This window comes from Oncorhynchus kisutch, linkage group LG11 (genome assembly GCF_002021735.2).
Source record: "Oncorhynchus kisutch isolate 150728-3 linkage group LG11, Okis_V2, whole genome shotgun sequence".
In the NCBI taxonomy this organism is placed as follows: domain Eukaryota; kingdom Metazoa; phylum Chordata; class Actinopteri; order Salmoniformes; family Salmonidae; genus Oncorhynchus; species Oncorhynchus kisutch.
Genome location: NC_034184.2, coordinates 49,214,165 through 49,241,985, shown reverse-complemented (window position 1 = coordinate 49,241,985; position 27,821 = coordinate 49,214,165). Strand labels below are relative to the sequence as shown.

The following is a 27,821-nucleotide window of genomic DNA, read 5'->3' as shown; positions in this document are numbered from 1 at the left end:
GAACTTGAAGAAACTTTCGAAGTTCTTGACATTTTGCATATTGACTGACATTCATGTCTGAAAGTAATTTATCTTTGCTTATTTGAGAGGTTCTTGCCATAATATGGACTTGGTCTTTTACCAAATAGGGCTATATTCTGTATACCCCCCTTCCTTGTCATAACACAACTGATTGCCTAAAATGCATTATTAAGAAGGAAAGAAATTCCACAAATGAACTTTCAGGTGACTACATTCTGTAAGCCTTTCCAAGAAGGTACGCCTGATACACAGTTATCACTGCTGACGTAATTTCCTGTCACAACTTGTTAACTTGTTTACGTGCTGCTGTGCATTTCGTTGCTTGCGTAACTTTGCTACCTGCCAACATGACAGTTTTTACTTTTTAATTACCTTTTTTTTTTTTTTTCCTCACTCAACTTTTTTCATACAACTTTTCCCCCCGGACGCTTTATCTGGCCATGGTTCTACAGGACCTCCACCAGCCAAAGCTGGTAGTAAAATTAACATTATGCCTTCTAATTGCAGTCGCTGTACTCATAATACCATCTCACCATCTTAAATAAGCATGCCCCATTCAAAAAAAAATTGAACCAGGAACAGATATAGCCCTGGGTTCTCTCCAGACCTGACTGCCCTTGACCGGCACTAAAACATCCTGTGGCGTTCTGCATTAGCATCGAATAGCCCCCATGATATGGAACTTTTCAGGGAAGTTAGGAACCAATATACACACGCAGTTACGAAAGCTAAGGCTAGCTTTTGCAAGCAGAAATTTGCATCCTGTAGCACAAACTCAAAAAGGTTCTGGGACACTTTAAAGTCCATGGAGAATAACAACGCCTCCTCCCAACTGCCCACTGTACTGAGGCTAGGAAACTCTGTCACCACCGATAAATCCATTATAATTGAGAATTTCAATAACCATTTTTCTACAGCTGGCCATGCTTTCCACCTGGTTACCCCTACCCTGATCAACAGCCCTCCACCCCCCACAGTAACTCACCCAAGCCTCCCCCATTTCTCCTTCACTCAAATCCAGATAGCTGATGGTCTGAAATAGCTGTAAAATCTGGACCCCCACAAATCAGCCGGGCTAGACAAACTGGACCCTCTCTTTCTAAAATGATCTGCCAAAATTGTTGCAACCCCTATTACTAGCCTGTTCAACCTCTCTTTCGTATCGTCTGAGATGCCCAAAGATTGGAAAGCTGCCGCGGTCATCCCCCTCTTCAAAGGGGGAGACACTCTAGACCCAAACTGACCTATATCTATCCTACCCTGCCTTTCTACGGTCCTCGAAAGCCAAGTTAACAAACAGATTACCGACCATTTCAAATCCCACTGTACCTTCTCCGCTAAGCAATCTGGTTTCCGAGCTGGTCATGGGTGCACCTCAGCCATGCTCAAGGTCCTAAATGATATCATAACCGGCATCAATAAGAGACATTACTGTGTATTCATCAACCTGGCCAAGGCTTTCGACGCTGTCAATCACCACATTCTTATCGGCAGACTCAACAGCCTTGGTTTCTCAAATGATTGCCTCGCCTGGTTCACCAAATACTTCTCTGATAGAGTTCAGTGTGTCAAATCGGAGGGCCTGTTGTCCAGACCACTGCAGTCTCTATGGGGGTGCCACGGGGTTTAATTCTCTGTGTACATCAAGGATGTCGCTCTTGCTGCTGGTGATTCTCTGATCCTCCACTACGCAGACGAAACCATTCTGTATACCTCTGGCCCTTCTTTGGACACTGTGTTAACTCTGTGTTAGCTCCAGATGAGCTTCAATGACATTCAACTCTCCTTCCATGACCTCCAACAGCTATTAATTAACACAGCTATCAACAGCCCCCCTCGGGTTTGTGCCGTGGGGGAGATCTTTGTGGGCTATAAAATGGTGGTTTAAGATATTCCTCTAGTGGTGTGGGGGCTGTGCTTTGGCAAAGTGGGTGTGGTTATATCCTGCCTGGTTGGCCCTCTCCGGGGGTATAGTTTGACTTGGCCACAGTGTCTCCCGACCCCTCCTGTCTCAGCCCCCAGTAATTATGCTGCAATAGTTCGTGTCGAGGGGGCTAGGGTCAGTCTGTTATATCTGGAGTATTTCTCCTCTTATCTGGTGTCCTTTGTGAATTTAAGTATGCTCCCTCTAATTCTCTCTTTCTCCTTATTTTCTCCCAGAGGACCTGAGCCCTAGGACCATGCCTCAGGACTACCTGACCCGATGACTCCTTGCTGTCCCAAGTCCACCTGGTCGTGCTGCTGCTCCATTTTCAACTGTTCTGCCTGCGGCTTACAGAACTCTGACCTGTTCACTGGACATGCTAACTTGTCCTGGATATGTTGTTTTCGACTCTCTACCGCACCTGCTGTCTCAAACTCTGAATGACCGGCTATGAAAAGCCAACTGACATTTACTCCTGAGGTGCTGATCTGTTGCACCCTGTGATTATAACCACTGTGATTATTATTATTTGACCCTGCTGGTCATCTATGAATGTTTGAATATCATGGCCATGTATTGTTATAATCTCCACCGGCACAGCCAGAAGGGGACTGGCCACCCGTCAGAGCCTGGTTCCTCTCTATGTTTCTTCATAGGTTCCTGCCTTTCTAGGGAGTTTTTCCTAGCCACCGTGCTTCTACACCTAAATTGATGCTGTTTGGCGTTATAGGCTGGGTTTCTGTATAGCACTTTGTGACATCGGCTGATGTAAAAAGGGCTTAATAAAAACATTTGATTGATTGATACATCATCAAAAAGGTTGAGAGAATGCCAAGAGTGTGCAAAGCTGTCATCAAGGCAAATGTGGCTAATTGAAGAATCAAATATCTAAAATATATGTTGATTTGTTGAACACTTATTTGGTTACAACATGATTCCATATGTGTTATTTCATAGTTTTGATGTCTTCACTATTACTCTACAATGTAGAAAATAGTAAAAATAAATAAAAACCCTTGAATGAGTATGTGTTCTAAAACTTTTGACCGGTAGTGTACATAGTGTAAACTTATGGGGCGAACTCAGTGAATTTCAATCTCTTGCGTTTCTGTGCGGCACTGCATTTCTTCTGCGTGGCATTCCTGGAGGAAGTGCGTGCATGCGCACATCTTAGCCAGAACATTGTTCTAAAGCACGTGTCTAATTCATTGCACGGAGGTCCAAGTGTCTGCGGGTTTCCGCTCCTTCCTTGGACTTGATTGATTAATTAATGTCATTGATTAGTTAGAAACTCCCCTCACCTGGTTGTCTGGGTCTTAATTGAAAGGAAAGACCACAAACCAGCACACAGTAGGCCCTCCAAAAATGAGTTTGACACCCCTGGTCTAGAGGTTGGTTTGGGATTGGTGTATTTTTTTGTAAATAGCATATTGTGCCAAAGAAAACATTACAGCACAGGTTTAGGTCATTCCAATGTCTCTTTAACATGTCTTTACCCAGGAAGGTAAAAGGCTCCTCCTCAGTTGAGATGACCAAACATCCATCGCTGGCTGAGATGGAGACAGACAGACAGACGTACTGCTGTTCGGCACGGGACATATGGCGCACCACAGACAGCAGCCAGATCGGGTGGGAATCACAGGCTGAACTGAACCTGCTGATCAGGAACCAGCATGAATATGACAGGCCTGCTGCCGGAGGGAAACCACGACAGTCTGGTTGAATGGAAGAGGAGGAGGAGAGGGGAAAGGCAGAGATAAAGTAAGCCAAACATAGGTCATACAGCATTTTCAAAGCAAATCCATTTAAACAAGTAAAATAGGAAAACATATAGTTGTTAAAAGTAAAACATAGTTGATACAGTACTAGGTGAACTCCCTCCCCTCCTGTCTTACCTCCTCCTATCCCCCCTGTTGGGATGGAGTCAGCATTGACACCTTTCACTGTAGCCAGGGATGGTAGAAATAGACATCTGAAAACATACACACACAGACATGCACACACACACAGAAACACACGTCATTGTCAAATCAATGGTGAGCAACAGAACATTTCCTATGACAATGACCATAGAAGTTGGCAAGACATCACAAACAGATCTGGGATCAGGCTAGTGAATCATTGGAATCCTATGCAAACCTATCAGAACCAATCCCACTTCCAACCTACCCAGTACAGTGGACTCACCCATAGCCACTCTCAGTCATATCAAACTCCACAAAGGCCGGAGAGGTGGAGACTCGGTGTGGTCGGAAGCTCCTTGGTGACGTCATAGAGACTAGGCTAATGATTTGGTGCAGGGGGAGGGGCTGGCCGACAGGAGAGCCAATAGGAGGAGAGGAGCTCAGCAGGCTAAAAGAGCGCTTCATGATGGAGCGAGTGGTGGTCTCACTATCTGTTAAGCTGTCTGCCTTCTCTGGGCTGTGGCCTGCAAAATTAGATTAATTATACGATTACAACCATGTTTATTTCATTAGCAATTACAGAATTACATGTAATGACTATATACAGTATAGGCCTAAAGTTAAAAGCTACACTTTTTGGAACACAGATTTCAAATGCTGTCTGCTTCCTCTAGACAAGTGTTTCCCAAACCACTCCTCGACTACCCCTAGCCAGTCCACTTCTTTGATGTCTTCTAGAATTAGCACAGCTGATTCAAATGGTCATATAATTATGACCTTATTAGTTGAATCAACAGTACTAGTGCAGGACTTAAAATCAGATAAAAGTTCTGTATCTTTACCATTGGAGGGAGAAAAGGGGCATTGTGTGTTGGATTCTGGAGCAGAGGTGGCAGCAATGTTGTTAGCTTGGCACATCAGAGGATCACAAAGACACAGGAAACGCCTGGAGGAGAAGGAAATAAGAGGTAAGATAACATTCGTCAAGCTTTGATTTTGGGGTGAACTATCCATTTTAAATACAAAAAAGATTCCTCAACGGTGGGTAGTGAGATCAACACAGGGACAATGTTTTAAAACTTATTGAATCAGAAAGCGGAAACGCGTGTCCAGATAGTCCTTCCCTGTTTCACTGCCATTTGGTGCCTAATACGTATACACACCCAAGCTTGGTGCCAAGAAAAGCAGCTGACCTGAGGTCTATGTGGGAGATGGAGTGTGAGGAGATTTTCTCTAGGATGCGTGTGTCAGGCAGGTATAGTGGGTGGTCCGGCCTGAGCAGAATGCTTCGACAGTGGGTTAGTAGAGTGGACACCAAACCCCCCTTGCAGACAATCTGCCGGTTCTTCTCTGATGTTACCATCACCTGGAGGTGGTGGGCTACTGAGTACTGGACCTCCACTGACAGCTGGGGGAGAGGAGGAATGATGAAGAATTCAATTTAACCAAATTGAGTAAAATTCAAATGACAGCAAAGCAGTCTGAGAAGAGAGGAGCTATGAGTAATCCAATTGAACTGAACTGAGTTGAATTCCAATTAATTGATTTCTACATAATATGAAAGAGCAATACAGCGTGAATTAAATCTAACTGATTCCTGAATTGATTCCTGCATATGACAGAGCAGTGTAGTCGGTCTGCTGATAGGTTACCTGTGGATCCTCTGCAGTAAAGACATGAGGCAGGATAGTCATGATGACCCTGAGGGCTCCAGGATACAGTATGGTCTGGTCACAGGTAAACCTGAACCCATAAACCCACAGATACATAGTATCACATAGTTATATTCTCTCGTAATTATAATATGAAGCAATCTTGCTTGGCCTCTGATAGATTGGGTACGAGAGAAATTAACACTCATGCAACAACCTGTAATATACAGTACATTCGGAAAGTATTCAGGACCCTTGACTTTTTCCACATTTTGATACATTACAGCCTTATTTTAAAATGGATTAAATACTTTTCCCCCCACATCAATTTACACATAATACTCCATCATGACAAAGCAAAATCAAAGGTTTTTAGAATTTTTTGCAAAATAAAAAAATGAAATATCACATTTACATAAGTATTGAAACACCTTTGGTGGTGGTTACAGCCTCGACTCTTCTTTGTTATGATGCTACAAGCTTGGCACACCTGTATTTGGGGAGTTTCTCCAATTCTTCTCTGCAGATTCTCTCAAGCTCTTTCAGGTTCAATGGGAAGCGCCTCTGCACAGCTATTTCCAGGCCTCTCCATAGATGTTTGATCGGGTTCTGGCTGGGCCACTCAAGGATATTCAGACACTTGTCCTGAAGCCAGTCCTGCTTTGTCTTGGCTGTGTGATTAACGTTGTTGTCCTGTTGGGAGGTAAACCTTCGCCCCAGTATGAGGTCCTGAGTGCTCTGGAGCAGGTTTTCATCAAAGATCTCTCTGTACTTTGCTCCATTCATCTTTCCCTCGATCCTGACTAGTCTCCCAGTCCCTGTCGCTGACACACCCCCACACCATGATGCTGCCACCATCATGTTTCGCTGTAGGGCTGGTGCCTCGTTTCCTCAAGACACATGACGCCTGGCATTCAGCCCAAAGAGTTCAATCTTGGTTTCATCAGACCAGACCCTTCAGACCCTTTTGGTTTCATCAGACCCTTGTTTCTCATGGTCTGAGACCTTAAGATACCTTTTGGAAAACTCCAAGCGGGTTGTCATGTGCCTTTTACTGAGGAGTGGCTTCCGTCAGGCCACTCTACCATAAAGGCCTGATTGGTGGAGTGCTGCAGAGATAGTTGTCCTTCTGGAAGGTTCTCCCATCTCAACAGAGGAACTCTGGAGCTCTTTCACCTCCGTGACCAAGGCCTTCTCCTCCGATTTCTCAGTTTAGCTGGGCGGCCAGCTCTAGGAAAATCTTGGTTGTTCCAAAATAACAATGAATGAGGCCACTGTGTTATTTGGGACTTTCAATGCTGTAGACATTTTTTTGGTACCCTTCCCCAGATCTGAGGTCTGAATACTTTCTGAATGCACTGTAAAAGCTTAGAAGAAAACCACTGTAATATTTAGGGAGATGAAGATGGAAAGGGAGGGGGAGAATGAGAAGGAAAGTAGAAGGAGATAGAAAGGGAGATAGATATAGATGGACATTGAAATAGAGATACTCTGGTACGATAGTGTCTCTTTAACAAGAAACAACAGTTCCACCTGTAGTTAGTCTCAGAGCAGACAACAGCGACGCTGTGGCCTGCAGGTCTGGATCCCCCCGGTAGTTCATCCTCTGGTGTCTGTGAAGTCTTTCGGGTTGGTGGCACAGTCTGCAGCCTCTCTCCTCCACCACCACCCCCCTGGGTCTCTCCATCTCCCACCTCCTCTCTCTTCTCTCCCACATGTCCTGCTGTCATCTCAAGGGCAGCGTAGGTCCCTGTAGCTAATTGGTCCAGGTAGGAGAGGAGCCTGATACAGGTCTGTAAAGAGGGAGGCAGGGGTGGCTTGGAGGTGGAAGAGAGGGAGGTGAGCACTAGGGTCTCAGACAGCTCCAGAAACTGGTGGAAGCTCCTCCCAAGTGAATGATTGTCCTCTGTTTCTCTCTGACCCCATCTCGGGCCCAGGCCCCTACTCATCATACCCCCAGTGTGGCCCTCCATCCTCTCTGTTGCCTCCCAGCCCTCAGTCTGGAAACAACCCAGCCGTAGTAAGGCTTCAGCCAGCCTCTCGTAGAACCCTTCAGCCTGGAACAAATTAATGAATTATTTTCATGTCTGGTCACTTTCATACAACCCATCCTTTGGCTTACGAGGTTATTGGACACCTCATTTGAATTAATGACATCACAGTACTGTGGTGTTACTTACCTGGAACTGGTGTGAGTTGACAGGGTGTACGTGGACAGCTAGGGCGAGGGTGTGTAGGGTGAGGAAGAGGAGGTCTAGTATCCCCTGCTGCCCCTTAGCACCCCACACCCCACCCTGAGTGTGGTCACTCAGAGCCCCCTCCATGTCCACCACCAGGGACAGCAGGCCGGTGAAGCCCCGCGCACGTCGAAACGCCCCCCAACTGTTAGGTCTCTCCAGAACCTTCAAAACTGACTGGAGAACACAGAGAGAGAATTCAGTTACAGAAAATGTACACACACACGTCTGGCTCCATTTATGCTTTAGTCCTCTCTGACTATCTAACAAACAAGGTAGACTATGTTATATTATACAGTTCTATGGATGAGGCAGATCGAGAAAGTCCGGTTAACATGGCTATTGAGAAGATTATATGGCAAGTTTACAGGCATAGATTGAGGTAATTGAACTTGACCCATACAGAATTAACCCTTTACAGACAGCACAAACAGAATAGCCTGGACCAAACTATTCAGCTCACACACAGTATTCTCTTTGGGATGTTTGAGATGTTTGAGGTTTGGGAGAATGTTGTCAAAAAGGCATCAGTGACCAACATCTAGATATGTATAATGCCTAGTGAAAGTCTACACCCCTTTTTTTTACTAGTTATCTACACAACCTGCTCCACTTTCAAAGTGAAAGAAACATTTTAGAACATTTTCTCAATTTCTAAAAAATTTAAAACAAAGATGTCTTGATTGCTCATGTCTTTATAAAACCAGTGTCAGTATGCTAACTTAGCATATAGTGCTGCCACCCTGGACTTACCTCTGACTGGGCTTGTACCAGGGTCCTCTACCTTACCAACACACTTAACTGCCCGCTTGACAACATGCAAAACAATTGAACTACACAAGAGGTTCCAATTGGATAGTTCCATCGGCAAGATTTCAAGCTAGCTCCGAAGTGAGCTTACAGTACATTCTTACCCCAAAGTTAATACTTTGTGGAAGCCCCTTTGGCAGCAACTACAGCTGTGAATAATTTTGAATAAGATTCTACCAACTTCGCACAACTCTTAATTAAGGCAACATATATTAATTGTTTTAATTGCTCAAGCTCAGTAAATTTGGTTGGGAATCATTGATGGACAGTCATTTTCAAACCTTTCAAGCAGACTCAAGTCAGGACTGAGAGTAGACCACTCAAGAACACTCAACGCCTCTTGGAAAGTCATTGTAATTGCCGCCAAAGATGCTTCCACCAAGTATAAACTATGGGGTGTGGGGACATACCCAATCAAGACATATTTTTTTATATTTTTTTATCCCTTTTTAGATTGATTTTTAAGGCAGCAAAATGTGAATCTGTGCAAGGGGTGTGTAGACTTTCACTCGGCACTGTGTAAACATTTTGAGTAATAATGTATAATGCATTCAATTGCCTATCAATAAGTAAACAAAGGAAAATGCGAGCTTATCTCTTCGGTTCTATCAGGCCAATTAAAACAAGCAGGTCATGAAGGGATGAAAAATAGTCCTGACATAAATAAATAACAAAATCATAAATTATTTGGGGTAACCGTTGTTGAGGACTAAGCTAAATGTGATTAGCTTCATCTAATTTAGTGGTCTAATCCATCTGATAGGCAATGTGTGTGGCAGAACGCAGAGAGAAATGTGATTAACAAGAATTAGACTAATCACAATGGCTCTCAACACACGCCAAACCAGGTCACACTAAATCTGACTGCCACCTGCTTTAATCAAGTTAACACACATAGACACACTCGCGCACACACACTCACACAAACTCATATACAATTACACACACTCGCACACACACCAAACACACAAACACCCCACCACCACACACCCATACACACATATATCGTCTGCGAGTTAGTACCCCTCTCATTCTGATCTATAAAAATAGACACGTACAGTAAGTCGCTAACTCACTTAGACCTAATCAGGTTTATCAGCCATTCTCTGATGTGATAGAGGTCCTAATCTTCATAGAGCTACAGCACAGGGCTGCAGGGGTAATCAAATAGCGCCCCGGCTAACAGCTAAACCTGTATCAGCTAATCAATCTGCATTTGTCTATAATGCAATAAGGCTCCTGGAGGATGGGATAACAAATTCACTGCCTTATTATGTTTTAAACATGTTACAATTTGTTAAAATTTGACGTGAAAATGAAATCTGCAGATTAGTCGAGACCCTCACGTGTTTTTGTTGGCTGTCATTTCTCCTCATGCTTTAGAAAAATGTGTTTCTGACAACAATCCATAAAACATTAGAGAGAGATCAATGTCTGTGTGTGTACCTGCAGCAGGTCTTGTTTGAGCCCCAGCTCCTGTTGTGTAGAGGAACAGAGAGCTCCTATAGCCGTAGACATAAACTCGTCAGGGTTTATCTCTGACAGCTGCTCCAGGATGCTGAGGGTTGGTCCTCTGTACTGCTCCTCATCTAGAAATATCTTTATGTAGGGAACCATCCCAAGGTCACGGACTGACACTGAGAGAGCGGGGAAGAGAGAAAGCGAGATATTTGTGATCGGGATTTGTGTACCTGATAGATTGTAGCATTTCTTTGGATAGACTCAGATATAAAAGCGAGGGGAGTCAGATGAGAGTGAGAGGATGAGAGGAAAGTGGCTAGTGGTGGACCCAGGGATCGGACCAGTGCCTTTGGGGGCAATGTTGGTTGCACTACCGCTAGACCAGATTCCGACACTTACCTGTGTTTCTGATGGAGCGCAGGGTGAGGGCAGCCACTACTGTGAGCATGCTGGTGGTGAGAGCTCTCTCATTGTCCTCTACAGCTGACTGATCTTGGGGACCTGACAGAGAGAGATGAGATCACTGTGAGGAAGAGTGAAAGGCTCTATAGGCTCTAAATAAGACTATATGTGGTAACATCATGGTTACAATAACATACCTGCTCCTCTAGCCTTCCTGAGTATCTTGGCCCTCCTGCGTAGTTCTCCAAGCAGAAGTTCCAACAGACCTCCATCACTGAGAACCTCCGCTAGCAGACCACTACGCACTGTCAACCTGAAGAGGAATGGAAGAGATCTTGTATATTTTAAACTAAAGTCAAATCCAATCAAATTTGATTTGTCACATGCTTCGTAAACTAGTGTAGACTAACAGTGAAAAGCTTACTTACGGACCCTTCCCAACAATGCAGAGAGAAGAAAAGAGAAGTAATATAAAAATAATTACACAAGGTATAAATACGCAATGAGTAACTGGATATACAGTGCATTTGGAAGGCATTCAGACCCCTTGAATGTTCCACATTTTGTTACGTTTCAGCCTTGCCACGTCTACTCCCGCTCTCCCTCTCTGGCACTCGATGTCGCAGGTCTACTAACCACCGGTCCTGGAAACCCATCTTTACGTACACCTGCGTCTCATCACCAGTCACACCTGGACTTCATTACTCCCTGACTACTTACCCTTAATATAATAATTTTTTGTTATCAGTTATCAGGTAGTGTTAGTTATGTTTCTTTGTCAGACGTTTGTCTTGTTTTGTATGTTTGTTCATATTAAACTCACTAACTGCACCTGCTTCTTGACTCCCTGCATCGAAGTTACAGAATACTGCCTCAAAATATGGAAGCATCAGTTAATCAGGACATCTCCCAGATAGTCAGCGAACAGGGACACTTACTTCGCCAACACTATGAACACCTGGCACAACTGCGGATGGCTATGGATGAGGTCCTCCACATTATTCAACATCTTGACATTTCCGGAGGGGCATCACCTCCAACAAGCGGAGGATTCTCTACAACAAGTCGACCCAGCGTGCCAGCACCCCAGCCCCATCCAACAGTCCACCCAGGTCAGCGATGCCCGTTTGTCCCTCCCGGACAAATATTACGGGTCTCCCTCCAAATGCTGTGGTTTCCTACTCCAGTGCTCCCTCTATTTCACTCATCAGTTGGGAGTTCCCACCACAGACAGGTCCAAGGTTGCCCCGGTTATTTCCGGGTTATTTCCGTTGGAGTGGGCTATAGCCGTCTGAGAGAGAAGAGGAGCTGGGTTCCTATGAGGGGTTCAGGGTCTTCCACCATTCACCGGAGGGCAGAGAGGACAGTGGCAGCATCCAGTGGATGGAATGATCCGGCGCTCTGCACCCTATTCAGAAGAGGATTGCGCAAAGAAGTCCAGACGGAGATGGCTTGCCGAGATGAAAATCTAACCTTGGACACACTCATCGCGATGGCCATTCGTCTGGATAACCTCCTTCGGGAGCGTCAGCACCCCCATCGCCTCTCTCCCTCCTTCGTTGACCGTTCTGCGTCAGAGCCTGAACCCATGGCCACAAGCCTCCCCACGGCTGAGCGACGCCATCGGAGGCAGTTAGGGCTCTGTCCCTATTGCGGCCAGGAAGGGCACCAGCTTCAACGGTGTCTGGTACGTCCCAACCCGGAATCCACGAGAGCAGAGGGACTTCCTGGGTTAGGCATGAGTACTCCATCATCATCACTGTCCGTCAAACCTTTTTCAGTATCGATTTCACTAGGAGGCGGTCCCTCATCTATTGTTTCTACAGCTCTAAAGAGTTCTGGTGACACAGGGAATTTTATTGACGAGACCTTTGCCTCCTCCCTGCACATCACCTCATACCCGCTCTCTTCTCTATTTCTGGTCCAAGCGTTGGATATACGACCATTGGGATCCGGCACTATTACGCACATCACAGTTCCACTCGCCCACTTTGGCACAGGACGTTGCACACTATGTCAACTCATGTCAAGTTCAGTATGTACTCAATATAAATCTCACCGCACGCTCCAGCAGGAAAACTCCTTCCCCTTCCTGTGCCACAGCATCCCTGGTCTCATCTGTCAATTTATTTAATCACTGATCTCCCCTTGTCTGATGGTTTCACCACCATTTTGGTGGTTGTGGACAGATTCTCAAAATCATGTAGTTTCATCTCTCTCTCTGGTCTCCCTAACGCTCTCCGGGTCACTGAGGTACTCTTCCAGCAGGTCTTCCGGCACTTTCACCATCCGGAGGAAGGCTTTTATGGAGAAGCTGGGGTCACAGTCAGTCTCACTTCTGGGTACCAGCCTCAATCTAACGGGCAGGTGGAGATGATAAACCAGGAGCTGGGGAGGTTCCTGAGGATTCACTGCCAGGACCAGCAGGGGGAGTGGGCCCCATTCCTTCCTTGGGCTGAATACGCCCAGAATTAATTTGGACACTCCTCCACTAAGCTGACTCCCTTCCAGTGTGTTCTGGGTTATCAGCCGGCCCTGGCTCCGTGGAATCCGATCCAGACCGAACCTCCTGTGGTGGACGAGTGGTTCAGGTGCGCAGCAGAGGTATGAAACGATGCCCTCGTGAGATTTTAGTGCGCCATCCACCGTCAGTGAGGCTCCCGTGTTCCATCCTGGTGATCGTGTCTGGCTCTCCACCAGGAACCTCTCGCTCTGCCTGTCCTCTAAGAAGCTGAGTCCCTGGTTTGTGGGGCCGTTCAAGGTCCTCCGGAGGGTCAACGAGGTAACTTACAGATTACAACTCCCCAATAACTATCGGATCTCACCTTCTTTTCATGTTTCCCTCCTCAGTTTTGGTTATGTTTCCTTGTCATACGTTTCTCTTGTATTGTATTGTGCTATGTTGGTTCATATTACACTCACTAACTGCACATGCTTCTGACTCCCTGCGTCAACGTTACACTTATTCAAAAATGTATTAAATAATTTTTTTCCCTCATCAATCTACACACAATACCCCATAATGATGAAGGGAAAAGAGATTCTCAGTTTTTTGCCAATGTATGTATTAAAAACAGAAATACCTTATTTACATAAGTATTCAGAACCTTGCTATGAGAATCGAAATTGAGCTCAGGTGCATCTTGTTTCCATTTTTCATCCTTGAGATGTTTCTACAACTTCATTGGAGTCCACCTGTGGTAAATTCAATTAATTGGACATGATTTGGAAAGGCCCACACCAGTCTATATAAGGTCCCACAGTTGACAGTGCATGTCAGAGCAAAAACCGAGCCATGAGATCGAAGGAATTCTCTGTAGAGCGACGAGACAGGATTGTGTGTGTCGAGGCACAGGCTACCAAAAAATATCTGCGGCATTGAAGGTCCCCAAGAACTCCCTCATTATTAAATGGAAGAAGTTTGGAATCACCAAGACTCTTTCTAGGGCAGGCCACCTGGCTAAACTGAGCAATTGGGGGAGAAGGGCATTCTTAAAGGAGGTGACCAAGAACCCGATGGTCACTATTTTTATATATATTTATTTTTCTCCCCAATTTCATGTCATCCAATTGGTAGTTACAGTCTTGTCCCATTGTTGCAACTCCTGTACGGACTTGGGAGAGGCGAAGGTCGAGAGCCGAGCGTCCTCCGAAACACAATCCAGCCAAGCCGCACTACTTCTTGACACAATGCCCGCTTAACCTGGAAGCCAGCCGCACCAATGTGTCGAGGGAAACACCACACACCTGGTGACCATGTCAGAGTGCATTGCGCCCGGCCTTCCACAGGAGTTGCTAGAGCGCGATGGGACAAGAACATCCCTGATGGCGAAATCCTCCCCTAACCCGGATGACGCTGGGCCAATTGTGCGCAGCCCCACGAGTCTCCCTGCCGTGGCCGGCTGCGACAGAGCCTGGACTCGAACCAGGATCTCTAGCGGCACAGCTAGCACTGCGGTACAATGCCTTAGACCACTGTGCCACTCGGGACGCCCGATGGTCACTCTGACAGAGCTCCAGAGTTCCTCTGTGGAGATGGGAGAACCTTCCGGAAGGACTCCACCAATCAGGCCTTTATGGTAGCGTGTTCAAACAGAACAAACTCCTCAGAAAAAGGCACATGACAGCTCACTTGGAGTTACCAAAAGGCACCTAAAGGACTGTAGTCTGATGAATCCAAGGTTGAACTTTTGTCATTATGGGGTATTGTGTGTAAATTGATGAGAAGAACAACAACAATTTAATACATTTTTAAATAAGGCTTACGTAACAAAATGTAGAAAAAGTCAAGGGGTCTGAATACTTTCTGAATGCACTGTATACTGTAAAATGTTACTATAAATATACACTCAGTGGCCAGTTTTTTAGGTACACCACCCCATTCACTAAAATGGTTTACTCATACAGACAGTGAGTCACGTGGCTGTGGTTATATAAAGTAGACAGACAGGCATCGAGGAATTCAGTTACTGTTCGATTGAATGTTAAAATGAGCAAAACGAGTGACCTAAGCGACTTTGAGCATGGTATGATGCTCAAAGTCAGCTGTATTCCTGTGGGTGAAAAAAAGATAATTGATGAGAGAGGTCAAAGGAGAATGGCAAGACTCATGCAAGCTCTCAGGCGGGACATAAACAGGCAAATAAAAGCGCAGTACAACAGTGGTGTGCAGAACGGCATCTCGGAACACACAACTTGTCGGTCCTTGTCACGAATGGGCTATTACAGCAGATTAAGAGGCTCCAGTGGGCAGGTCTGATTGCTTCATGCTGATGGCTGAGTCAGGATTTGGCGTAAACAGCATGAGTCCATGGCCCCATCCTGCCTGGTGTCAACAGTACAGGATGGTGGCGTAATAGTGTGGGGAAGTGTACCTAATAAACTTTCCACTGAGTGCATATTGTATCATCCCAGTCATAGAGTCATTTATAAAATAATCAATGTGTCTTATACTGGGGACGAATCCAATTTAACCTTTGGGGATCAATAAAGTTTATTCCTAAATTTAAACCTGTGGAAGCAGCCGAGGGCAGCCACTCCAAACTGTGCCCCTCCGGCCACGGCCCCTGCCCAGCCCTGCTTCAGCACCGCCTGCACCGCACGCACAGCCTCGTGGGGGATGTAATTAAGATGGAATGCCACCTGGACAGACACATTAACAGGATAGTTCAGTCAATAGTGGTGAATCAACAGATAAGTATTTTACCAAATTATCAATTGCGGAATTAATTCAACATAACGGACATATGAAGTCATGGATGGAGAACTATAAATGTAAAGATTGTTAAGGGGATAGCTTCCTTGAATGACAGGACATTGATAGATTCTGATGCAGATTTTGTGTGTATGTACTCTAACAAGTGAAGTTACCTTGTGTGCATGCAAGTGTGTGTGCTTGTGCACGCATGTGTGTGTATGTGCCTACTTGCCCACAGGTGCATGTGTCACTCAACCCACCATCTCTAACATAGAGAAGAACAGTCTGTGTACAGGAGGTGGTTTCTTCGAAACACACTGAGCTAGCTGAGCCAGTGATTGAACAGTCCACTCTAACAGGAAGAAGTTGGCCCTGTTCCATGACCACACAGTCCTGATGGTGCTTAGGATCTGGCTGCAGAAAACACAGTCCTCTGACCGCTGGAAGGAACCCTGGAGCAAACGGAACGCTGATAGGTTCCTTACCGCAGAGCCTGGAAGGACAGGGGTTAAAAATTAGGGGGGAAAAAATACATTATTGTGGGAATCTCAAAAGTACTAAGTGCCTTAATCCTCTCATCATCTCCTTCCTGTAATTTGCTCAAAACTGAGAACACATCATAGGAAAATATTTTTGTGCAGACCCTCTGCACTGCGTCTTATGACACAAGGATAGAAAGCCTGAAGCAGAAGGTTAACTAGGCTCAGATAGAAACAGATATGTAAAAGTGTAATAAACTAGGAGCAGTGTTTCCTCAAGGTCGAAGAAGAGAGACAGACACCCCAAAAAAAGGTTCAGTCAATGAGGATTTGTTTCACATAGAAAGACACTGGCTGGGCTGGTTAGTTATAGTGCCTATGACCACTATCCCTACCTGGAAAAATATGTTTGTTTTGTGTTTGATGTTGACTGAAAAGGGGACCGGAAATACATTCCCATGCAGCTGACAAAGTAATATATGTGAAAATAATCTTATGGCATACTCAAAGGTCAATTTAAGCAAAGTTATATTTTAGTTTAGGAACCATTTATCATATTTTGCTCAATTCCATAGAGGAATGACGGTTGAACAATTAACTCACAAATAACCTAAACAGGAGAAAATAACCAAGGGAATCGAGTTACGCTCACATAGATTGATAGATAACGAATGTGTTAAGTTGCATAAAAACATTGGGAAAACATCATTATCCGGGCGGATAAAGTTTGGAAGCACAGCATTGTCAGAATATTCCGAGATGGTCATAGATTTAGGAGCGGGGACATGGATATGTTTGTGGTAAATAAAGATATAAGTAGTTTGTAATAAGATTAATTTTCACCTGTAATGAAAATCATATCACAGACAAATAAGATCATCCTAAAATACCCTTGTCTCAACGCTGGTGAGAGAGGTGCTCCTGTAGGTGATATATGGGCTCTCTCTGTGCGTGTGTGTGTGTGTGTGTGTGTGTGTGTGTGTGTGTGTGTGTGTGTGTGTGTGTGTGTGTGTGTGTGTGTGTGTGTGTGTGTGTGTGTGTGTGTGTGTGTGTGTGTGTGTGTGTGTGTGTGTGTGTGTGTGTGTGTGTGTGTGTGTGTGTGTGTGTGTGTGTGTGTGTGTGTGTGTGTGTGTGTGTGTGTGTGTGTGTGTGTGCGTGCGTGCGTGCGTGCGTGCGTGCGTGCGTGTGTGTGTGTGTGTGTGTGTGTGTGTGTGTGTGTGATAGATGGGTAGCCTCTGTGCGGTGGTGTTTTATGAATGCAGTGTGTCTGTTAACAGAGTTAGGACTGCAGACACTTCATCATCTTGGACATAATCACCTCATGGCTCCTGTTAACCTGAGAGGTGGAGCAAGGGAGGGGAGAAGGAGACTGTTTGGGGAGTACAAGGGAAGAGTGTGGGAAGGGGTAGAGGAGTGTTTGGAGGTGGGAGGCACACAAGGTTTCCCAGTAACCCACCTACATTTGTTCTTGTAAAGTGTGGGGGAAACGGGGGCAGGAGGGGGGAGAATAAAAGGAAGTGTTTTCTTACCTGTGGTGAGTGAGGGGTCAAACTTGAAACCAGGTGGCTGAGGGTTGGTGACACAGAGCGCCACCTTCAGCTCTGACCTCCCAAACAGACACAAAGACGCTAGCAGAGATAACAGGTCCTCTACTGGACCAAACTCCTCCGCAGGCACACCCTCCTCACACCTGCCATTGTGAAAAATTGGGAATTAATGGCACGGAGAGAGTGTGAAAGAGACACAGTAAAGGGTCTAGATATAAAGTGAAAGATAAAATATTATTTGTAGCCATATATCTGTAAGCAGACAAACTGCAGAGACATAAATAGCATTGTGTTGTGGGCAGAATTGACTTTAACCCAAAAATAAATCAAATTACATTATGTCTGTTGCACGCACCTTTATTCCTGGAAGCCATATTTCCAAGAAATCTGGATAAGTTCCACAACTGACGCTTTCAATAAAGACAGATGTTTTTACTCTGTCCCTCTCCCTCCCACCTTTAAACACTCCCTTTCTCTCCCTCACCATCATCCTTCCTCACCCTCTCTTTCTCCCTCAATTCCCTCCCCCCATCTCCTTCTCTCTAACTCACCGGGTCATGATGGCCTGTAAGACAGTGTATCCATCGTAATTTTCAAGCTCGGTGAATAGAGCAGGGTTGAGCTGGTAGGAGTCTCTGATGAAACTGAACACTGTGACAGCCACCTCAGCTAAGACTGGAGCTGGGGCACGATCACTGATACGCTGCAGGTTCTGAATACAGATACGCACACAGTTCTTAGCTGAGGAGAGAGTGGAGAAACAGAATATATATATATATATATATATATATATATATATATATATATATAGAGAGAGAGAGAGAGAGAGAGAGAGAGAGAGAGAGAGAGAGAGAGAGAGAGAGCAGGGGTTACAGGGTCTATGAATCATACATTGAGTAAATCAAGTATTTCACCATACAAATACACACCAGACACATTGCCTGAATGCCTTCACCATCACCAAAACAAATCACCCATCATCACCAAAACAAACTGATAATCATCACCAAAGCAAACTGCTCATCATCACCAAAACCATAGCATTAAATAAAACACTAGCACAGTATTATTATTATATTGATTATATTCCAGGCTGTATCACAACCTGGAGTGATTGGGAGTCCCATAAGGCTGTGCACAATTGGCCCAGGGTCGTCCGGGTTAAGGTTTGGCCGGGGTAGGCCATCATTGTAAATAAGACTTTGATCTTAACTGGCTTGCCTAGTTCTTGACGCACCCATCCCGTTAGCGGGATCATTTTCATCAACACCCACTGAATTGCAGGGCGCCAAATTCAAATAAAATTACGAAACATATTTAATTTTCATGAAATCACAAGTGCAATATAGCAAAACACAGCTTAGCTTGTTGTTAATCCACCTGGTGTGTCAGATTTCAATACAGCTTTTCGGCAAAAGCATAACAAGCGTTTATGTAAGAACATCTCTCTCAGTAGACAAAATATTACAAACACCTAGCAGCCAAGTAGATTGGCCACGAAAGTCAGAAAAGCAATAGATTAAATCACTTACCTTTGATGATCTTCAGATGTTTGCACTCACGAGACTCCCAGTTACAAAATAAATGTTCCTTTTGTTCCATAAAGATTATTTTTATATCCAAAATACCTCCATTTGTTTGGCGCATTATGTTCAGAAATCCACATGCTCGAGCGGTCATGACATCGCAGAAGAAAATTCCAAATAGTATCCGTAATGTCCACAGAAACATGTCAAACGTTTTTTATAATCAATCCTCAGGTTGTATTTAAAATATATAATTGATAATATTTCAACCGGGACTCTTGCTTTTTCAATAGGAGAGGGAGAGACAATGGCTGCCCCACTCTGTTGCGCAAGCAAAACACTGACACAATGTTATCTTTCTCGCTCAATTTTCAAAATAAAGCCTGAAACTATGTCTAACGACTGTTGACACCTTGAGGAAGCCATGGGGAAAGGAATCTGTTTGATATCCCTTTAAATGGAGCGAAGGCAGGCTATGGAACATGGAGCTTTCAAAATAGAAGCCACTTCCTGGTTTGATTTTCCTCAGGGTTTCGCCTGCAATATCAGTTCTGTTATACTCACAGACAATATTTTGAGTGTTTTCTATCCTAATCTGGATCTGAGAAATAGGCCGTTTCAAATGGGTATGTTTTTTAGCCAAAAACGAAAATCATGCCCCCTACACTCAAGAGCATGGTAGAATTCAATGGCTATTTCAATCTTACATGTTCAATGTTTGAGCTATTTTTGAAAGCAAAAGTTGAATTGTAAACATTGTTGACATTGTTGAATTCGATTTTCATAATAGCAAGCTAGGACTGATGGTAAGGTTAGCTAAACTAGCAAGTATGTTTGTTTGGTTACCAAGGCAACTACTGTAGCTACTGTATCTAGTAAACTTGCTAGCTACTTCAGTGGATGTTGAACACATTTCTTGCGGGAAATGTGTTAAATTATAGCCATGGTATAAAAAGGATAATCAACTATGGGCTCTAGGGGCTATGCATTCTATGGGAAAATAAGCAGCTCTGTGGAAGGTAAATTCCATTTCACTCCACTAGCGTGTTGCGGAACACATTTCGCACATTCCTGATTTTCCATAGAATGCATAGCCCCTCGTTGATTATCCCTTACATATGTCCTCCATGACCAAAACAAACTGATAACGATCACCAAAACAAACCAGACAACGGTCATGTTCTGTGCTCTGGGCTGTGTATGGGAACAGCTAAGTAGATAATGAGGTCTGAGTGGATATCATGTGAATGTCTACTTCTGTGTTTGTCATGAGACCTGGGGCTCTGGTGACTGCTGCTTATCTTTACCCACGTTCATGAGAGAGGAAAATCATCCCATCAATAAGGTCAGTGGTCTTAATGTTCTGGTGATTACTGCATCCCAGCAAACTGGGAACATTCCTATAACATTAGCTAAGATTCCCATTAAGTTCTAGTATCTTTTGTCCATCAACCACCACAGAAAATTCCTCAAAAGTTCTCATTATGTTTCCTGTTTATGTAAAAGCACAATGTACCAGTAATGTTTTATCAGAAAACCAAAATTGGTTCTGTGAAAGTTCCTAGAACATTCGTTAGGTCGCAAATGTTCTCATAACACAAAAACTGTTCATTTGTGGTGATGATTATAGAATGTTTGTATAAAACTGATGTTGGAAGGACGTTTCTATAACCCAATTAACCTCTAAAAGTCTAAGTTGTCTAAGCTAACATATGGAATTGTTTTTAGATGGTTCAATATTTAGATGGTTCAAAATTCAATATTTTATCAAATAATAACAACAATAAAAAATAGATACCTAAAATTCAAAATCAAATAGCAAAATGATCCATAGTCTTACCATGATGTTTCATTAGGTTGTGGTAACATTGCGAGGACGTGACAAGAGGTATATTTCCAAAACACAAAAACTGTCCAGTTGTACTGACGTTCAGATAATATTTGTATCAGGGTGCACAAAAAAGTCCTTTGATGTTGCAAAAATGTTGACAGAACAGCCTTTAAAGGTTCCCAGAACATGTAGTTAGGTTGTATGAACAGTGTAGGTACATTACAAGAGATAGGTTCCCAAAACACAAAATATGCTCAGTTGTGATAACATTTGTCTAGGCAAGTCAGATAAGAACAATTTATTATGTACAATGATAAGAACAAATTATTATTTACAATGACGGCCTGCCGGGGAACAGTGGGTTCAGGGGCAGAACCACAGATTTTTACCTTGTCAGCCAGGGGAATTGATCCAGCAACCTTTTGGTTACTGGTCCAATTCGCTAACCACTAGGATACCTGCCGCCCCAGGTTGCACAGGACATTCCCTTAATGTTGTAAGAATGAAATAAGTCAGTTTTTATGATGTTCATATCATATTTGTTTTAGGTTTAAAATGTTATTCCATTGATGTTCACTCAATATACATTTTACCTTGTCTTGGAGGTTTGTTACTCAAAACATTTCAAGAACATTTATAAAATGATATATTTACGTTTGACCTAATACTACCACACATTCGCCGCATGCAAAAGCTGATTGGAATACATCCCCATTAATTTTCTCTCCAGATTTTTTTTCAATTTGCATTTGAGGACAGTATTGTAGGTGATATAGAGACACATGGCATTTTAATTTAATTTATAGGACATTTGAATAGAATTTTATCATACAAACGCAACCATATTTTTTACACTTCATATGTTGATAACCTGCACATTATTTAATTCATAGGACATTTGAACAGAATTTAATCATATAAACACAACCATATATGTTACACTTATGCTGACAAGCTGCACATTATTTAATTCATAGGACATTTGAACATAATTTATTCCCGCAAAGTTTAACCAATGTTTAACCAGGTCTTTTATCCTCTGCTCCACAAGGGACCACATTTTCTTTTATCAGTATATAGCAATGGCAGTATGGTCAATCAGCAATTATATGCTTCCCTTTTAGTCTTCTTAGACATAACAAACCCATCGCAATACTGGTAACTAGGTTATTCACCATCAATCACTTCACCCATCCTCTTTATATGCTGTCTGCTGCGTTGCTTTTGCTTTTCAGATCATGAAAAATAAGCCAGTGGGGACCATATCAATCATCTCAAAGTAGGAATTATATAGGGTGCGTCTTTTAAAGTTGAAGAGTCAATTTTTACACAAAGTTCTATTTTTTACAGTTTCTGCAGTGTTGTAAAGTACTTAAGTAACAATACTTTAAAGTACTACTTAAGTCATTTTTATGGGTATCTGTACTTTACTATTTATATTATTGACAACTTTTACTTTTACTCACTACATTCCGAAAGAAAATTTTGTACTTTTTACTCCATACATTTTCCCTGACACCCAAAAGTACATGTTACATTTTGAATGCTTAGCAGGACAGAAAATAGTCAAATTCACACACATCCCTGGTCATCCCCACTGCCTCTGATCTGTCAGACTCATTAAACACAAATGCTGTGTTTGTAAATTATGTCGGAGTGTTGGAGTGTGCCCCTGGCTATCCATAAAAAAACAAGAAAATTGTTCCATCTGGTTTTCTTAATATTAGGATTTTTTTAATTATTCGTACTTTTACTTTTGATACTTAAGTATATTTAAAACCAAAAACGTTTAGACTTTTACTCAAGTATATTTTACTGGGTCATTTTCTGTTAGGTTCTATAAGAATGACAACTGGATACTTTTTCCACCACTGCATTTCTGACTGGATTTATACAACTGAACGAAATATACTCTTTTAGTTTTTGAGCCTCAATTTCACTTTTTTTTTCAAAAGAAACATGGTTAAAGAAAATAGTGGATTGAACCTGCAATCTTTGGATCTGGAGCCAGATCATGAACCCTCTGCGTCACAAGAGGATAGCTGTGGCCTTGTCATTAAAATGTTCCTTTTCACTTCATATGCGGTGTACTTATAACACTGCATTATATGATTTTCTTTCTTCACCACAGGTGTTGAAAGCCTTTAACTCATATTATTGTGTATTCATGTCCTTCTTAAATACAGACCTTCAAACTACACCACACAAAAATATAAACCCAACATGTAAAGTGTTGGTACCATGTTTCATGAGTTGAAATAAAAGATCCCAGAAATTTTCCATACGAACAGAAAGCTAATTTCTCTCAAATTTTGAGTACAAATGTGTTTACAGTCCTGTTATTGAGCATTTCTCCTTTGCCAAGATAATCCATCCACCTGACAGTTGGGCATATCAAGAAGCTGATTAATTACATACAGTGGGCTCCAAAATTACTGGCACCCCTGATTGGCAATGCACAAACAATACTTAAAAAAATATAAACAGTATAATTATAGAGATAAACTCAAAATACCAACGTGTGAGAAATACTGTACTTTATTAATGTTCCAATGGAACCCACCAAAATCATACAATTATTTAATACAAAATACATTTCACCAAAATCAAAGTTTCATAATTATTGGCACTCCTCATTTAGTACTTTAGTCATTTAGTGCAACCATCTCTGGCAAGGATAACAGCATGAGCCTTTTCCTGTAATGTTTGACAAGGTTAAGGAACACATTTGGAGGGATTTTGGACCATTCCTCTATGCAGATCGTTTCAAGATCCTTCACATTCATGGGTTTGCATTTATCAACTGCCCTCTTCAACTCAGACCACAGGTTTTCGATTGGATTGAGGTCCAGCGACTGAGATGGCCATGACAGAACATTGATTTTGTTGTTACAGAACCATTTCTGTGTGGATCATGTTTTGGGTCATTGTCTTGTTGGAAAGTCCACATACGGCCAAGTCCCAGCCTTCTGGCAGAGGCAACCAGACTGTCAGATAAAATTGCCTGGTACTTGGTGGAATTCATTATGCCATCAATCTTAACCAGTGCCTCTGGACCTCTGGAATTAAAACAGCCCCAAAACATCACTGACCCAACACCATTTTTCACCGTGAGTATGAGGTGCCTCTCCTTGTATGCATCTCTGTTTCGACACCAAACATGCCGATGCTGTATCTGACCAAAACGTTAAATTTTGGTCTCATCTGACCAGAGCACCTTCTTTCAATCATAATTTAAATGACGTTTGGCAAACTCCAAGCGCTTGCGTCTGTGTCTTGGGGTCATTAAGGGCTTTTTTTCTGGCAACCCTTCCAAAGAGCCTGTGGTTGTAGAGGTGGCTGATGGTGCTTTTTTAAACCTGGTGACCGCAAGACGCCACCAAGGTCTGCAATTCTTTCACAGTGATTCTTGGGGATTGTGTTGCTTCTCTCACCATCCTCTTCCCTATCCTGGGGGGAAAATGCATTTGCGTATTAACTATTTTTCTGATCCACACTCCTACCTTCTTTTAAGGTATCTGTGACCAACAGACGCATATCTGTATTACCAGTCATGTGAAATCCATAGATTAGAGCCTAATTAATTTATTTCAATTGACTGATTTCCTTATATGAACTATAACTCACTAAAATCTTAGAAGTTCTTGTGTGTTGCGTTTCTATTTCTGTTCAGTATAAATAAGAAAACTATTCAACCTTTTCTCAATTTCCAAATGCAAATCCTCTCAAGCTCTGTCATGTTGGTTGAGGAGCGTCGCACAGCTATTTTCAGGTCTCTCCAAAGATGTTCGATCGGGTTCAAGATCGGGCCCTGGACATTCAGAGACTTATGCCGAAGCCAGTCCTGCGTTGTCTTGGCTGTGTGCTTATAGTCGTTGCCCTGTTGGAAGGTGAACCTTCGCCCCAGTATGAGCGCTCTAGAGCAGGTTTTCATCAAGGATCTCTCTGTACTTTGCTCCGTTCATCTTTCCTTCAATCCTGACTAGTCTCCGAGTCTCTGCCGCTGAAAAACAAAAGCACAGCTTGATGCTGCCACCACCATGCTTCACTGTAGGGATTCTGCCAGGTTTCCTCTAGACATGACGCTTGGCATTCAGACCAAAGAGTTCAATCTTGGTTTCAGACCAGGTAATCTTGTTTCTCATGGTCTGAGAGTCTTTAGGTGCCTTTTGGCAAACTCCAAGTGGGCTGTCATGTGTCTTTTACTGCGGTCTGGCCACTCTACCATAAAGGCCTGATTGGTGGAGTGCTGCAGAGATGTTGTCCTTCTGGAAGGTTCACCCATCTCCACAGAGGAACTTTAGAGCTCTGTCAGAGTGACCATCGGGCCTTTGTCACCTCCCTGAGCAAGGCCCTTCTCCCCCGATTGCTCCGTTTGTCCTGCCGGCTGGCTCTAGGAAGAGTCTTGGTGGTTCCAAACTTCTTCCATTTAAGAATGATGGAGGCCACTGTGTTATTGGAGACCTTCAATGCTGCATACATTTTTTGGTACCCTTCCCCAGATCGGTGCCTCGACACTAGCTCAGGCAGTTAACCCACTGTTTCTAGGCTGTCATTGAAAATAAGAATTTGTTCTTAACTGACTTGCCTAGTTAAATAAAGGTAAAATAAAATAAAAACAGGATACACCTGAGCTTAATTTCGAGTCTCATAGCAAATATTAACACAAATTTAACACAAATTTCTAAGAACCTGTTTTCACTTAGTCATTATGGGGTATTGTGAGTAGAACGCTTAGGAAATGTTTTTATTTAATCCATTTTAGAATAAGGCTGTAACGTAACAAAATGTGGAAAAAGTCAAGGGGTCTGAATATTTCCCCGAAGGCACTGTATATACAAAAATATGTGGACACCTCTTCAAATGAGAGGATTTTACTATTTCAGCCACACCTGTTGCTGACAGGTGTATAAAATTGAGCACACAGTCATGCAATCTCCATAGACAAACATTGGCAGTAGAATGGCCATACTGAAGAACTTTCAACGTGGCACTGTCATAGGATGCCACCTTTCCAACAAGTCAGTTTGTTCAAATCATTGCCCTGATAGAGCTCCCCTGGTCAACTGTAAATTATGTTATTGTGAAGTGGAAACGTCTAGGAGCAACAACGGCTCAGTCGCAAAGTGGTAGGCCACACAAGCTCACAGAACGGAACCTCCGAGTGCTAAGCACGTAGCACGTAAAAATCATCTGTCCTCGGGTTGCAACACTCACTACCGAGTTCCAAACTGCCTCTGGAAGCGACGTCAGCATAATAACTGTTCTTCGGTTGGGTGCTTCATGAAATGGGTTTCCTTGGCCGAGCTGCCATAAACAAGCCTAAGATCACCATGCACAATGCCAAGCGTCGACTGAAGTTGTGTAAAGCTCGCCACCATTGGACTCTGGAGCATTGGAAATGCGTTCTCTGGAGTGATGAATCACACTTCACCATCTGGCGGTCCGACAGATAAATCTGGGTTTGGCAGATGCCAGGAGAATGCTACCTGCCCCAATGCATAGTGCCAACTGTAAAATTTGGTTGAGGAGGAAAAATGGTCTGGGGCTGTTTTTCATGGTTTGGGCTAGTTCCAGTGAAGGGAAATCTTAACGCTACAGCATACAATGACATTCTAGACAATTCTGTGCTTCCAACTTGGTGGCAACAGTTTGGGGAAGGCCCTTTTCTGTTTCAGCATGACAATGCCCCCATGCACAATTTGAGGTCCATACAGAAATGGTTTGTCGAGATCAGTGTGGAAGAACTTGACTGCCCTGCACAGAGCCTTGACGTTAACCCACTCAAACACATTTGGGATTAATTGGAACACCAACTGCGAGCCAGGTCTAATCACCCAACATCAGTACCCAAACTCACTAATGCTCATGTGGCTGAATGGAAGCGAGTCCCCGCAGCAATTTCCCAACATCTAGTGGAACGCCTTCCCAGAAGAGTGGAGGCTGTTATAGCAGCAAAGGGGGGACCAACTCCATATTAATGCCCATGATTTTGAAATGAGATGTTTGAGGAGCAGCTGTCCACATACCTTTCGTCATGTAGTGTATACTAAAAAAGAGGATGTCTTTATTTTGTTCAGATTTGTAAATTCAGTCAGAAATGCAGATTTTAGATTTACTTTAAACAAAAACACATTGTAAAAATGTACTGTTCCACGTAAGAAAATGCACCAAATATAATTCCTACTTTGAGATGCTTGAAATAGTCCCCCATTGCAAAAGAGATCCTAGATCAGCACTCAGTCATGGATACCTTGTAAAGATGGGCCCAGAAGTGTGCAGCATACAGTGCCCTCAGAAAGCATTCATACCCCTTGACTTATTCCAAATGTAGTTGTGTTACAGCCTGAATGCAAAAAGGATTCAATACAGTGCCTTGCGAAAGTATTCGGCCCCCTTGAACTTTGCGACCTTTTGCCACATTTCAGGCTTCAAAAATAGAGATATAAAACTGTATTTTTTTGTGAAGAATCAACAACAAGTGGGACACAATCATGAAGTGGAACGACATTTATTGGATATTTCAAACTTTTTTAACAAATCAAAAACTGAAAAATTGGGCGTGCAAAATTATTCAGCCCCTTTACTTTCAGTGCAGCAAACTCTCTCCAGAAGTTCAGTGAGGATCTCTGAATGATCCAATGTTGACCTAAATTACTAATGATGATAAATACAATCCACCTGTGTGTAATCAAGTCTCCGTATAAATGCACCTGCACTGTGATAGTCTCAGAGGTCCGTTAAAAGCGCAGAGAGCATCATGAAGAACAAGGAACACACCAGGCAGGTCCGAGATACTGTTGTGAAGTTTAAAGCAGGATTTGGATACA

At 43.2% G+C, this 27,821-nt stretch overlaps 1 protein-coding gene across 3 annotated transcripts in view; it reads right to left on the bottom strand.

The window, feature by feature from the left end:
* wdfy4 (WDFY family member 4) overlaps positions 1-27,821 on the bottom strand; it is a 167,247-nt gene that overhangs the window by 125,416 nt on the left and 14,010 nt on the right. For all 3 annotated transcript variants that reach the window (XM_031835915.1, XM_031835916.1, XM_031835917.1), the window contains exons 7-21: positions 18,186-18,375; positions 17,617-17,777; positions 15,869-16,101; positions 15,423-15,553; positions 10,609-10,724; positions 10,409-10,510; positions 9,995-10,185; positions 7,682-7,915; positions 7,035-7,558; positions 5,502-5,592; positions 5,043-5,257; positions 4,692-4,795; positions 4,133-4,373; positions 3,841-3,917; positions 3,442-3,660 (exon numbers count right to left, since the gene is read on the bottom strand). In XM_031835915.1, the coding sequence (XP_031691775.1) occupies positions 3,442-3,660; positions 3,841-3,917; positions 4,133-4,373; positions 4,692-4,795; positions 5,043-5,257; positions 5,502-5,592; positions 7,035-7,558; positions 7,682-7,915; positions 9,995-10,185; positions 10,409-10,510; positions 10,609-10,724; positions 15,423-15,553; positions 15,869-16,101; positions 17,617-17,777; positions 18,186-18,375 (2,829 nt within the window). The remainder of the gene's footprint in view (positions 1-3,441; positions 3,661-3,840; positions 3,918-4,132; positions 4,374-4,691; positions 4,796-5,042; positions 5,258-5,501; positions 5,593-7,034; positions 7,559-7,681; positions 7,916-9,994; positions 10,186-10,408; positions 10,511-10,608; positions 10,725-15,422; positions 15,554-15,868; positions 16,102-17,616; positions 17,778-18,185; positions 18,376-27,821) is intronic.